Here is a 15,772-nt window from a genome sequence, read left to right as displayed (position 1 = left end):
TTATAGTATATCTTGATTACTATTTTTGCATATATATATATATATATGATAATCACTATTTTTTGCAAATATAGTAATGAGTGTAGTATATATTAGGAAGATGATAAAATACAGTAAGTATCGTTAAGGTTTGAGCTAATATCATACAGATCAAAAGCATTTTAAAAGTGATTAAGTTGGCATCTAAATCCAATTTAGTCTCTAAATAATTACTCATCTTTATTTTTGTCACGATAATTAAAGGTTAAGTTGGTCAATTTTGAACCGCTTTACATTAGCTTTTACCCTTTCTTCTTTCTTTCTTTCTTTTTTTTTTCTTTTTTTTTTTTTTTTTTGAGAAGGGCATTAGCTTTAGCTGGAGAAAAAGAAAAAGAGAAAGAGAAAGAGAAAGAGAAAGAGAAAGGCAGTGGTATCACATATGTAGGGTAGGGTAGGGTATGATTGATTTTTGGTTTTAAAGATTTAAATAAAATAATAATTTGGGATTGGGATTTGGATGGCTCATCAATTGTACGGCTACAACCCTTCGTCTTCTTCTTCTTCCACTTCTTCAGTCTACGGAGCTGCCGCCACTACGACGTCGTCTTCCCGTTCTCTAAACTCCGACCAATACGTTCCGAGCTCGATCCGATACTCCTCCTCCTCCGCCGCTAAATACTCCACCTCCGCAGCCATGTACGACGGCGGCTTCCACTACTCCACCTCCTCCTCCACTCCCAATGCGACGTCGCATTTGGCCTCCCAATCTTCTTGGTCCGATGCCTCCGACGCCCTCGCCGCCCTCAAACGCTCCTCCGATGGTTAGCCCTACACTCTCTCTCTCTCAACATAATCGTCTCCTGCTTTGTTATTGAGAGAATGTACTACTCAATTCAATCATGCTGTTTCGATTAGGTTTTGCAGAGCTTGATTTAATTTAATTTAATTTAATACATTATGCATTTTTCATATCTATGTGTGTAGTACTTCTCCGTTTATGTAATTTTTGTTTTGGAAATATTAATAAATGTGATTAATTGGTGGTGGATTTCAATTGCTTAATAATAAATGTCTGGAATTGCTTATTGTTGACATTTCAATTTGTATTCTCATTAGCATTACTCCTCGTTTGAGTTTAGAATGAACGCGATTTGTATTCTCATTAGCTACCACTGCTCTTGTTTTCCTTTTTCTGTGTTTTGGGTTAGTAGTTTAGATCACTTTTATGTAGGAAATTACCAGACAGCATTTCCTACGCAACAACGTTTATTGATACCTGCGTGTGCATTCTAAAAGTGCGTCGAGTGAGAAAAATATATTATTACGCTTGCTAGTGCAGCTTAAAGCAAGCTTAGGTGTTACCCTTGTGGGTTTCATGCAATTTGCCGCATGAGACGATTACTGAAAAGAAAATAAAAGCTTATGATAAGGGAAGTGTTTATGCTTGAGTTTTTCGTACCAACTTGTAACCCAATCAGACTATGGGTTGTCATGACTCATGAATCTTAAAATTAAGTTTCCAAGTAAGCAAATACCTTTGAGGAGCCTAAAAATCAAGTCAATCTGTGACTGCAATCTATTCAGAAATTACCAGAACATTTGCTGGAAAGTTTTTTTCAAGTCATTATTAGTAGCAACAGTACTAATGTGGTGGTTGCATTATTTATCATGGATGTTAAATGACACAGTAAGATCAGGAAATGGTCTTTTCTGTAAGTTATAGTTTGGTTATGTAGATTTCTTTTTTTGAAAGTTTTCTTGCTCCTAATCATATGTGGAAGATTATTAAATTTTATTTTTTGGGTGTGATGTATCAAGTGCATGACCTCTTCGTAGAAAAGTGACTAAAGGAATGTTTTCAAGGAGATATTGGGTGCTTGCCTAATATTACCTGGGCATAAGAGTTCCAAGTCTTTAAAATTTTTTTTGTAACATTGGCACTCAGGTTTATAACTGGGTGGATTGAAAGAATCTGTCTTTCACTTAACTGTGTGGCATGGCCTCTAACTTGGCCGATTGATTGCTGCTTTATATAGAAACTTATGCCAATAATGTTACGTTTATTTTCATAATTTTGTAGTTAATAAATTTCAGTATTTGCTTTTATGAAATCATCTCACCCTATTTTAACTTGTAGTTATCTTATGATTAAAAAATAAAAATAAAAAGTGTATGATCTTACTAGATAGATCCAATATTTTCAGATGTCTATTGAACTACATAGAAATGGCTGTTTAAAGCCAGTAATATGATGCCTAATTTTGCATTTAATTCCTTTTATTTTTGCTACAAAATTTATTCTATGTAAGCTTACTAGTAAATGTATGTTCTTATTACCAAATTAGCTTTTAAGCCATACTTATTATATAGTAACATATATGTTTCCTGTGGTTTTCTTGTATATACTTGTCTACTACGCACTATAGTGCTCTACCATCAGACTGTTTTGGGTGCCCATAACACAATTGGGCAAACTGAAGCTTGGTATTCTACAAACTCTTTAGCCAAGCGCCCTAGATTCGACAGTGCAAGCAATTTGCCTATATATCCACAGAGGCCAGGAGAGAAGGATTGTGCCCACTATATGCTCACAAGAACCTGTAAATTTGGAGATAGCTGCAGGTTTGACCATCCTATTTGGGTTCCCGAGGGTGGAATCCCAGATTGGAAAGAGGTGACAATTTTTTGCTATCTTCTATGCCTATATTGATGTTATTTTATTGGAATACCAATATAAACACTATCATACAATATTAGTAGTAGTAGTACAGTTGCTTAGTAAATTATATGTTCTCATAAACTATATTTTAATATATGAGTGAATTAATGGTGTAAACTATGCCTTACCAAGAATTATATGGTTTTACCTGAATACATGGATAAACATTATTATGAGACTAATTTGCTTATATTTTGAATTTCCAGTTATTTTTTTTATTTAATTATTTTAAATTGGTATTCAATAGCTTTTATGATTATCATTTGCATCTTTGGTATACTTTCGTTTTATGCTAATCAAGTGTAACTTATAGCCAATGATCTCTAGCTCAAATGACATCTCCTTGCCTTGTAAGAGCAAGGTGGAGGGTGAGGTTGTAAGCTCAGGACCCATTGGGTGTAACCTACAGATGATAATAAATAAAACCTCATCTTTTGTATCTATAATGTAATTTTGCTTTCCTACAATTCCAATATTTTGTATACAATGCTGCTATAGAGGCCACTGGACATGCAACCAGTAAACTGGCATGGCATCAGAGTTGGGCTTGAAAAAAAAATTAAAATTTTATATACATGTTTTCTCTTGCCCCCTTCCCCATTAAAGAAAAAAAAAAAAAAAATCCTATTTTCTATATAGCAATAATTATATTAAATCTTATAAATTCATAACTTAAGTTTCCTAGTTTTTCTCTTTTCTATTTTTTTGGTTCTCTATTTTGAACGATTGGCTGTAACTATAAGTAGATAATATCTCACTTCAGTGAGTTGGTTTTACTCATTTGATCATCAAATAATAGATGGTCCCCAAGCTACTTGGAAGAAAGAGGGGTATATGTTTTGCGTAACTTTTCTCCAGTCACCATTGTTTCTCTTGTTTGATAATTTGTGTTTTTCTATTAAATGGAAGGTTTGAAGTTACTTTTTACTTGATTATGTTTTATTTTATTTTATTTTTATAATTAATTGAAGAAGTGGGTCAAGAAGTTCAAAATGCCCTAGATTGTCTGCAAGATTTCCTCCAACTAGTTGGAATTATGGCTTTGTTGATTAGAGTTGAGTTGAGTACTTATTGTTATATTAAATATGCCATATGTGGGGATGGTTCAAAGTGCCGTTGTTCATCTCAGTTTTAGTTAGCCTATGTTAGCAATTTTATGGATTTGTTTGGAATCTCAGTTAAATTGGTGTAAGATGTCTCCAAGTACAATGGAAAGATATGCCTAACGATCTTTTGCATATTAGAGGCCAATACATCACCTCATATGGAAGATATTGATGTAGAGTATCAGAGAAGGAATAATGTAGAAGACAAAAAATCTATTAGAGAAGGAGCTGATGATAATAAAAGTTGTAAAAAACATTAAATTTACTTCTAACATCTCAAGCTTAGAATATTGATTATAGAAAAGTGTGCATTTGTAATTACATCTATTCTGCACAAATTAACTTTAAGTCCATGACAGTTTTGTAGGCATGTTCTCTATGAAGGGTAAGGATTTTATTTTATTTATTTTAAAAATAATTAGAATAGAATTCCTGAAAAAACATAGTATATTTAATTAAAAGAATGATATGCTGATGCCTCTCTGATGCATTTCTTCTGTATGTGGCGCATGCAGTACTAGTCTACTGTTGTATATTGTTTCATGGATTCTTCTAGTTTATATGACTTCTTTCTTTGCCAATTGTATTTGTGACACGGTAATGTGTATTAGTCATGGCCAACGTTTGAGCTACTAGTAATCTTTCAATCCATATCTGTGGGTCTGAAGCAATAGATCAAATCCTCTAATTATATGCATAATGGAATCAGGAATTTGCTGCTCAAAAATTATGAGGGAAATTATGTGTTCTAGAAATGTCTAGTTGCAGGAGTGTTGCCCATATTGAATTTTATGCATGCAACATTCATGGCCTAAGATCTTTGTATTTTTTAGCAATTAAGGAACAAAACATTAAGCACTTGGTCGAAAAGCACAAGTTAGCGAATAGTAGATGTTGTAAAGATTGTAAGGTGGTAGCTGTGAGAGATGAAAAAGAAGAAGTATTAGACAAAAAAAATCCAAGGATTAGGTGGTGAGGTTTGAAGGAGTAGAAATAAGAAACTCAAGAATTTGGAGAAAGATGTTGATAAGATGTAGAATGAAATGGCTAATTGTATTAAAAGAATAGTTGAGGATGTGATTCTAAAGGACCTAGGCAATCAAGTAAGGAGACTTCATGGTGGAATACAAAGTTTCAAGCAACATTTAGGTTTAGAGAGAGAGAGTTGTAGGTGCCATCCTCGATGTAGAGGCAATGTTATGAAAATTAAGAAGTGGTGAAGAGGAAAGCAAAAAAGGGTTTTTCAAGAGGATGAATGTAAGGCATACAATGAATTATATAGCAAGTTGGGGACGAATGAAGGAGAAAAGAATATTTATAAACATACTAAGTCAAGGAAAATGAAGACAAGAGACTTAATGTAATGACTTAAGAAAAGCGCTAGCCACATTTGCACTTACACCCCAAGAGGACTAGTTAAGTTACAATCAAGGCTTCTCATAATCACTTATAAACCTAAAATTCACTTAGTAAACACCAATGTGAGACTTAGCACACCCCCACACAATACACACTCAAACAATCCAATCCAATTTGCACAAGTTGGGGTACCCCAATCTCCCCCACTTAAATTCTTGACATTCTTGCCAAGGCCCATGTTGTGTTGTAGTGCCTTAAGCCACATGGTGTTACCAGGTTTGTTCTGATACAATTTGTGACGACCCAAGGACAGCAGTAGCCACATATCCAGTTACACCCCAAAAGGACTAGTTATGCAATTGGAGCTCCTTGACGTAACTTATAAATTCAAGATCCTATAGTTAACACTCAATATGGATTCAACACAAGCCCGCACAGCACACTTGTTTAAAGATGATAATCAGAGGAAATTTATTTTAAAAAAAGATTGTCTTTTATGTTGAATTGAGTAACCCAAATAAAGATAAAAACCGTATGTTTTTTTTTTGGAAGAATTAGAATGAAATGTAGATAAAAACAGTTATGTATTTTCAAAGAATTAGAATGAATGAGGCAAAGGATGCATTGAGAAGGATGAAAATTACAAAAGCCATGGGATTGGTTGAAGTGCCACTTGAATTTTAGAAGTGCTTTGGTGATGTGGCTGTATGTTTATTGACAAATCTTTTCAATAAGATCTTAAGTGATAGCAAAAGGCCTAGTGAGTGGAGGAGAAGTACTCTAATACCTATTTACAAGAACAATGGAGAACAAGGGAGATATTTGAATCTTTTGCACTAGTGATGGATGAGCTTACTAAATCGATTCAAGAGAAAGTCCCTTGGGGTATGTTTTTTCAGATAATATAATTTTAATAGATGCAAAATAGATGTGGAGTTAATATCAATTAGAAATATACCTAGTGGTTCTAGCACCTCTTGTAGTGCCTAGGCATTGGGGTTTGAACCTTATCAGGCTACCCCTCTCGCTCTTTACATATAAAAAAAGCGCAAAACTTAGATACAGTCCCTTTTATACTGTTTCTTAGGTTCCCCATTTAGAATTTAGCCATCTATCTAATTAAAAAATTAAAGCAAATGGCATTAAGCACCTTTTTTTTTTTTTTTTTTCTTTTTTCATTTTCTCCCTCTCTCTTTGGCCCATGAGAGAACCCCATTTACCATAGCTTCATACCTCTCAAACACACAATCTAGAAGAAGAATACCATTCAGTAAAATAAACAATCCATTATATCCATTATTTGATCTTTGAGTATTTAACTAAAAGCAAACTAAAGAATCATGGTGATCTAATACATGAATCAAAGAACAGATCTTTGCAACCTAGCGACTAGGAGGGCAAAATTGATCTTTTGCATGAATAGGATGAGATCCAATGAATACAATCGGATTAATGGAGACAAACAGATCAAACTTGTGAACCAACCAAGCATATGAACAAATTGACCTATCTTCTCATGAAAATATTGGGATTAATAGAGAAGATGCTCACTAGCAAGGACTTCCAGCCCCTTTGTCATTCCTTGCTTAATTTCAGTTAGAAATCTGAGAGTTTGAAGCCAAGGGGTTTTCTTCTTTAGAGATTGTGTGTGAAGCCATGGGGGAATGGGGTTTTCTCATGGGCAACACTATTCTTAGCCCCATTTACTTTAGTTTTCAAATTAGACAGATGGCTAAATTTTAAGAGGGAAACGTAAGGAACAATGTATAAGGTGTTGTATCTAAGTTTTGCCCTTGAAAAAATGAAAATTAGAAATTTGGCGAGATACTTTAGGATCCAAAAGCTTTTGGTAAAGTAGTACTAGAACAAAGTACATGGAATGCAAGTTTAGTAGAAGTAGAAACAAAGAGATACCAACATGCAAAAACTTTTGATATCTTGGATTTAGTAATTCATAAAAATGGAAAGATTAAAGAGGATATGAATCATAGAATAAAAGTATAAGATTAGAGCAAGGTAGATGAAGTTTAGAATTGCATCAGGAGTATTTGAGGTGATTGTAGAATACCAATTAAGTTAAAAGGGTTTTATTTTTTTATTTTTTAATATAATCTAGTTGTTACACAAGGGGGGATTCGACCAATATTCACCTCATAAACAAGACCACGCATAGGCACTGAGCTATAAGGCTCTTGGCATGTTAAAAGGAAAATTTTGTTAGATTGCTATAAGGCTAACTATGCCCTATGGTTATGGCCTATTGAGAAGAAAAGATAGGGGTGGCCCTTATTGATGAAAGGACAAGGGAGAGTTATTTGAGATTGTTTGGTTAGGTTCATAGGAAAGCGATTAATGCAACAATGACAAAATGAGTTGATTCAAGTTGTGGGTATGAAAAGAGGTAGAGGAAGGCCAAAAATAATATTGATAGAAGTAGTGAAAATGACTTGTCAATTAAGGAAATAATAGAGAGTATGACTTCGGATAGAATAGAATGGATGAAAAAAATGATGCTCAACACAGTTGGAAAATAGAGAATAAATAGTAGCAAAATGGAACAACATAACAAGTCCTACCACCTAGAATCTGCGTTTGACATCACCACCAAACAAAGAGAACAACGGAAGAGACATACTCTCAACTCATCATAATAATAATATAATTCTTATTCAAATAGTACCGCTTTCATAATTACAAGAGCACTATTTTAATAGGGTTTAGGGAGTACAGCAATATGGAAAATGCTTAATCAAATCTCTTAAAACCCTAAACATTAAAAACTAAATTCAAAATTCAAATTCAAAAATAATTTCAAATCTAGAAAGAAAATCTTAAAAGAATTTGGTGCTAATGCTCCCTACATCACGAACCTTGACTAGTTTGTTGAGAATCCATAGCTAACCCAAAATTTTTGGGGATAAGGCTTGGTTGTTGTAATTAGAAATCTATTTCTATATCTACTTTTGTTTCCTTGTTGGCACTTCATTTTTGGATTATACATTTCTACCTATTTGCTGATCATTTCTGAAAGAGTGGAACTATAATTTGATATCTTGTTTATTCAGGTTCCACCTCTTGCTGCAACAACTGAATCCCTTCCTGAGAGACCAGGGATGCCAGATTGTCCAGTGAGTAGTACATTAAGCTATTGTTCTCTTTTTTCTTTATACGCATTTGATTATTTGAAGTAACTATTTCATTTCCCATCCATGTGTAGTATTTTCTGAAGACTCAAAGATGCAAGTTTGGATTGAGGTGTAAGTTTAATCATCCAAAAGATAAATTGGTGACTGAGGTAGGTTCTATTCTCTCAAAATTTGCCACATCTAGCTTTTATGTGGATTGATTCCCCTTATTTATAGTAATGTAATGCATTGCCTGGTTTCAGGTTGCTCTAGAGAATGCTGCCATATCTGCATTACCTGAGAGGCCATCTGAGCCCCCATGTGCTGTTAGATATTTAACTCTTCTTTTCTTCTTGAGCATTGTTGTCTATTTGTGTTGTTAATTTGGCTTTCTTTTATACTGTTTAATGTTAAACAGTTCTATATGAAGACTGGAAAATGTAAATTTGGTCCAACCTGCAAGTTCAATCACCCAAAAGATATTCAGATACCTTTGCTTGGGCAAGAGAATGGTATATAAAAACCGTATGTTTTTTTTTTTTTTTGAAGAATTAGAATGAAATGTAGATAAAAACAGTTATGTATTTTCAAAGAATTAGAATGAATGAGGCAAAGGATGCATTGAGGAGGATGAAAATTACAAAAGCCATGGGATCGGTTGAAGTGCCACTTGAATTTTAGAAGTGCTTTGGTGATGTGGCTGTATGTTTGTTGACAAACCTTTTCAATAAGATCTTAAGTGATAGCAAAAGGCCTAGTGAGTGGAGGAGAAGTACTCTAATACCTATTTACAAGAACAAGGGAGAACAAGGGAGAACAAGGGAGATATTCGAATCTTTTGCACTAGTGATGGATGAGCTTACTAAATCTATTCAAGAGAAAGTCCCTTGGGGTATGTTTTTTCAGATAATATAGTTTTAATAGATGCAAAATAGATGTGGAGTTAATATCAATTAGAAATATACCTAGTGGTTCTAGCACCTCTTGTAGTGCCTAGGCACTGGGGTTTGAACCTTATCAGGCTACCCCTCCCGCACTTTACATATAAAAAAAGCGCAAAACTTAGATACAGTTCCTTTTATACTGTTCCTTAGGTTCCCTGTTTAGAATTTAGCCATCTATCTAATTAAAAAATTAAAGCAAACGGCATTAAGCACCTTTTTTTTTTTCTTTTTTCTTTTTTCATTTTCTCCCTCTCTCTTTGGCCCATGAGAGAACCCCATTTACCATAGCTTCATACCTCTCAAACACACAATCTAGAAGAAGAATACCATTCAGTAAAATAAACAATCCATTAGATCCATTATTTGATCTTTGAGTATTTAACTAAAAGCAAACTAAAGAATCACGGTGATCTAATACATGAATCAAAGAACAGATCTTTGCAACCTAGCGACTAGGAGGGCAAAATTGATCTTTTGCATGAATAGGATGAGATCCAATGAATACAATCAGATTAATAGAGACAAACAGATCGAACTTGTGAACCAACCAAGCATATGAACAAATTGACCTATCTTCTCATGAAAATATTGGGATTAATAGAGAAGATGCTCACTAGCAAGGACTTCCATCCCCTTTGTCATTCTTTGCTTAATTTCTGTTAGAAATCTGAGAGTTTTAAGCCAAGGGGTTTTCTTCTTTAGAGATTGTGTGTGAAGCCATGGGGGAATGGGGTTTTCTCATGGGCGACACTATTCTTAGCCCCATTTACTTTAGTTTTCAACTTAGACAGATGACTAAATTTTAAGAGGGAAACCTAAGGAACAATGTATAAGGTGTTGTATCTAAGTTTTGCCCTTGAAAAAATGAAAATTAGAAATTTGGCGAGATAGTTTAGGATCCAAAAGCTTTTGGTAAAGTAGTACTAGAACAAAGTACATGGAATGCAACTTCAGTAAAAGTAGAAACAAAGAGATACCAACATGCAAAAACTTTTGATATCTTGGATTTAGTAATTCATAAAAATGGAAAGATTAAAGAGGATATGAATCATAGAATAAAAGTATAAGATTAGAGCAAGGTAGATGAAGTTTAGAATTACAACAGGAGTATTTGAGGTGATTGTAGAATACCTATTAAGTTAAAAGGGTTTTGTTTATTTATTTTTTAATATAATCTAGTTGTTACACAAGGGGGGATTCGACCAATATTCACCTCATAAATGAGACCACGCATAGGCACTGAGCTATAAGGCTCTTGGCATGTTAAAAGGAAAATTTTGTTAGACTGCTATAAGGCTAACTATGCCCTATGGTTATGGCCTATTGAGAAGAAAAGATAGGATTGGAAATGAGAAATTTTTTGCTAAAAGATAGGGGTGGCCCTTATTGATGAAAGGGCAAGGGAGAGTTATTTGAGATTGTTTGGTTATGTTCATAGGAAAGTGATTAATGCAACAATGACAAAATGAGTTGATTCAAGTTGTGGGTACGAAAAGAGGTAGAGGAAGGCCAAAAATAATATTAATAGAAGTAGTGAAAATGACTTGTCAATTAAGGAAGTAATAGAGAGTATGACTTCGGATAGAATAGAATGGATGAAAAAAATGATGCTTAACACAGTAGGAAAATAGAGAATAAATAGTAGCAAAATGGAACAACATAACAAGCCCTACCACCTAGAATCTGTGTTTGACATCACCACCAAACAAAGAGAACAACGGAAGAGACATATTCTCAACTCATCATAATAATAATATAATTCTTATTCAAATAGTACCGCTTTCATAATTACAAGAGCACTATTTTAATAGGGTTTAGGGAGTACAGCAATATGGAAAATGCTTAATCAAATCTCTTAAAACCCTAAACATTAAAAACTAAATTCAAAATTCAAATTCAAAAATAATTTCAAATCTAGAAAGAAAATCTTAAAAGAATTTGGTGCTAATGCTCCCTACCTCACGAACCTTGACTAGTTTGTTGAGAATCCATAGCTAACCCAAAATTTTTGGGGATAAGGCTTGGTTGTTGTAACTAGAAATCTATTTCTGTATCTACTTTTGTTTCCTTGTTGGCACTTCATTTTTGGATTATACATTTCTACCTATTTGCTGATCATTACTGAAAGAGTGAAACTATAATTTGATATCTTGTTTATTCAGGTTCCACCTCTTGCTGCAACAACTGAATCCCTTCCCGAGAGACCAGGGATGCCAGATTGTCCAGTGAGTAGTACATTAAGCTATTGTTCTCTTTTTTCTTTATATGCATTTGATTATTTGAAGTAACTATTTCATTTCCCATCCATTTGTAGTATTTTCTGAAGACTCAAAGATGCAAGTTTGGATTGAGGTGTAAGTTTAATCATCCAAAAGATAAATTGGTGACTGAGGTAGGTTCTATTCTCTCAAAATTTGCCACATCTAGCTGTTATGTGGATTGATTCCCCTTATTTATAGTAATGTAATGCATTGCCTGGTTTCAGGTTGCTCTAGAGAATGCTGCCATATCTGCATTACCTGAGAGGCCATCTGAGCCCCCATGTGCTGTTAGATATTTAACTCTTCTTTTCTTCTTGAGCATTGTTGTCTATTTGTGTTGTTAATTTGGCTTTCTTTTATACTGTTTAATGTTAAACAGTTCTATATGAAGACTGGAAAATGTAAATTTGGTCCAACCTGCAAGTTCAATCACCCAAAAGATATTCAGATACCTTTGCTTGGGCAAGAGAATGGTAATGATGAACAGACTGAATTAACAATGAAGGCACTAGCAACTGCAGATGCAATACTAGCTAATAGTCTTGCTTCATACACCCCAGCATTAATATATAACTCCAAGGGACTTCCTGTTAGACCGGTAATGTAATTTTGACAATTAAGGATTGCTTAATTCATTCTGCCATTATTTATATGTAATGTTCAATTAAATTTGTGAATTTATATTAATTTCTGGGTGAAGTTTGATATTATGGTTTATTAGCTTCACCTCTGAGTATATTTCTGGACATATTTTATGCCTTTCTGCCTCCCCTTCTCTCCTCGTGCTTTTTGGGGTGTCAATTTGGTGTTCTGTTCTTTTTGCTTCATGGCCTCCCATAGAGCGGGGATTTTTCTGCCATCAAAATGCTAGCTGACACTCTTACCTTTTCCTTCTTTCATTCCTTTCATTGGTTCTGCAATGTAGTAAAATCTGGTTTTCCATTACTCACATATCGTTTGCTTCTAACAGGGTGAAGCTGATTGTCCTTTCTACCTCAAAACTGGCAGGTGACTATTTGCCTATTTATGCTCAATTTTTAAAAAAATTATTTTTGGATATATATGCCCAATTGACTTAAGAATTTGTATAGAATAGCAAAAGTTCTTAACTTTCTTTCATTTTTTTGTATATCAGTTGCAAGTATGGTGCCACTTGCCGCTACAACCATCCTGATCGGCATGGTATGCCTACAAAGCTGAAATTCATTATTTCTGATTTCAGAAGCATATATGATTTATCTTAATTCAACTGTTGATTTAAATACTTGTGATTCAAAGTTTCACTGAGATTTTTGTGCAGCGATTAATCCACCTGCTGCTGCAATAGGCCTTCCCATTGTTGCCTCCCCAGCAACCAATCTGAACATTGGAGTTGTCAATCCAGCAGCTTCTATTTATCAGACTATTGACCCGAGATTGCTCAGCCAACGGTAAAGTTCAGATTCATTTTTCCATTTTACTGATTGCCCTCTAGCATATACATACTTTGCTTGCATCCGATGTCCTATGTGCATAGGACGCAAGCTGGATGCATCACAAGTGCATCTGAGACGTGGTATGTCCAGCTTGTGCCTTGTGCACACAGGCTCAGGACAAACCCTGGACCCTTTATCAAGTTCTTTGCACATGCCCTGTACTTCCTTCTTTTACAAATTGATGTGTGTAGTTTATGATTACAGAAAGATGTTCTGTTATTAAATTTGTGTCATGGGTCGTTCAAGAGTTCCTTTCAGGAGCAGAACTACATAGAAGACTTTCAAGAATTAGATTTTTCACCTTTATATTTATGTAAATTTAAAAAAAAAAAAAATATATATATATATATATATGGTTGGCCCCCCCAACTGCTTCATATTTTTAATGATCTAAAATTGGTTAAATTTTTGTATGTGTTTTTACTTTGTCCCTCATTCTTGAAATTCTAGTTCCAGCAGTCCTTTGTATGCTTTGCGAATTTTTTACCTGCCAGAAAAACATAATTTGCTGCATTTGGTGCAAAGATATAAATTTTCTTAATCTTTTTAGACACTGTGATTACGGTCATAATTACTTAAGAACTGATGGATGTTTTTTACTTCAGGAAAAAAAGAAAAGAAAGACTGACAAATGTTTCTTGTTTTGCTTGCTGCAGGTGGGCCCAACTATCTACCCTCAACGACCTGGACAGATTGAATGTGATGTGCGTATTTTTTTTCCTGACTTGTACTCTAGTTATAATGGAGGTCTACATTGTTGGGTTGAGTTTTGAATGCATATGATGTTTGGCTTGTCACAGACCTAGAGTTTTAGATGATTACTTGAAATGGAATGAAAATTGGGGGTTCAACTATTAAGAAGCAATTCAACTATGAAGATGTTTGTTGATGCACCGGTAGAAACATTTACTACTATTTCTATTAATAATGGGAGTAATTGCAAGAAAAACCACCCTAAACTACCACCTGATGTACCGTGTGTCTCTTAAACTTGAAAACTGAGCTATCAACCTGCTAAATTCTCAAAATTGCAAATAGTGCCTTATTATAATTATTAACTTCTATCGAATTGTAATTATTTAATGTTGCTAGGATTATCAATTTTGAGGCTCTAGGGGGTTTAACTGATTTTGTAGTGTTTGGGAGAGAAGTTGGGGGATGGGGGTTATTATTATTAATTAGATTTTGACACATTTGGAGGCCAACTGGCCATCTAGCTAGTTCTTGTTACACTGCTTGTATTGTAATGCTATGACAGGTGTCAAGGCTGTTTTATCCAGTCTACAGAATTTCTTATTTCCAGTCTGTATCTACATTTGGTTTACTTTGTCAAAGTCAATATATTTATTTATTAATAAACCAATGCTCCCTTGATGATTCTATATTGTCTTCTTAAATATGTTGTAGTTCTATATGAAGACTGGGGAGTGTAAGTTCGGGGAAAATTGCAAGTTCCATCACCCTATTGACCGTTCTGCACCATCACTGTTAAAACAAGCTCAGCAACAAGCTGTTAAGCTCACTCTTGCAGGTTTACCTAGGAGAGAGGTAGGCAATGTACATGTTCTTAGAATTAAGTGTAGTATATCCACATACTTCACACACAAACATTTCTTGTCTCTTATATATGTAGTTTACATTTGTTTTATACATGCATATGAATGCTGCTATATGAGAGCACTAATATGGCGGCACGCTCTGACAGGGTGCTGTTCTCTGCCCGTATTATTTGAAAACCGGCACATGCAAGTATGGTGCAACCTGTAAGTTTGACCACCCACCACCTGGAGAGGTAATGGCAATGGCAACATCACAAGGAACATCCACAGCTGTTGAAGGGGATGAAAAAGAGGCTGAATTGGTGCAGGAACAGCAACAGTGAGGTCACTTAAAAGAAGGGCTGCCTTTTCTTTTCTTTTTTTTTGATGTTGCTCAAATGTAATTCAGATAATGTACATGAATGACTTGTTCTATTAGCACTCTGTATTGTGTGATTTTGCTGTAAGCCTTCAGTGATGAACCCAAACGCTCTTTATTGACGTAATTTAGTTTTTATTGTGATGTGTTAATTAAATTTAGTGAATATGTGGTTGGGGCTGAGTTGGATTTTCTATAACTTGGTAGGTGTGAAAAGCTGTAGTTAATCTGCTTGAAGTCACATCCTTTAATGATTTCAGTTCGAAAGAGTTACAGTTTGTACGTATAAATTATGTGTTGAAAAGAAATCCATAGCAATATTATTATAATGTCAATGTATTAAACTCATGTATTAAAAGGCAATTACAATTAGACTTTGGATGGATAAAGTAAAATTTTTGAATTCATTGTTTGGCAATTAAATCTTATAATTGAGGAAAGTGTAGTTTCTTTCCATTTGTAAAATTTGTTTGCACCAGTTTAATCAATGTGAGGTCTCCAAAAGTTATTTAGACTATTTTACAGTAATCTTTCCATTTTACTTGCACCCAGAAGTTATCTTTTTTTTTTTTTTTTTCCTCTTCTAAGAATTTGTTTGAGAATAATTTATTTAACTGAAATTAAAATTTTTTTTGCTAAAAGTACTATAAATAAAGTTAAAAAATAACTAAAATAGTATAGTGGGATTTATAAATATCAAAAAGTATAATAAGTCTTATAAATAATAAAAATAAATTAAATAATAAAAAAAAGATAGTTTTTAAGCTAACGTCATACGCAACCTTAATGGGAATTTTATGGCCTTCAAGAATTAAAAGGTTATCTTTTGTATTTTAATAATGACAGGCCAGCAAAACAAATTAGGGAAAAATTGTACAGATGGAAAA

General features: G+C 34.1%; 1 protein-coding gene across 1 annotated transcript; it reads left to right on the top strand.

Annotated features, from left to right (window-relative positions):
• The first annotated feature begins 352 nt into the window (after nucleotides 1-352).
• Nucleotides 353-15,068, top strand: LOC112015055 (zinc finger CCCH domain-containing protein 37). Its single transcript, XM_065772552.1, is given in 13 exon segments — nucleotides 353-800; nucleotides 2,406-2,653; nucleotides 11,395-11,457; nucleotides 11,547-11,624; nucleotides 11,718-11,780; nucleotides 11,873-12,091; nucleotides 12,464-12,501; nucleotides 12,629-12,675; nucleotides 12,794-12,906; nucleotides 12,909-12,923; nucleotides 13,625-13,672; nucleotides 14,376-14,516; nucleotides 14,674-15,068. Coding segments are annotated over 13 exon segments (1,554 nt in total). The 5' UTR covers nucleotides 353-496; the 3' UTR covers nucleotides 14,851-15,068.
• The last annotated feature ends 704 nt before the right edge of the window (nucleotides 15,069-15,772 follow it).

Source organism: Quercus suber, unplaced genomic scaffold (genome assembly GCF_002906115.3).
Source record: "Quercus suber isolate HL8 unplaced genomic scaffold, Cork oak 2.0 scaffold_60, whole genome shotgun sequence".
Taxonomy (NCBI): domain Eukaryota; kingdom Viridiplantae; phylum Streptophyta; class Magnoliopsida; order Fagales; family Fagaceae; genus Quercus; species Quercus suber.
The sequence above is the reverse complement of the archived record's forward strand: the minus strand, read 5'-3'. Positions and strand labels throughout refer to the sequence as shown.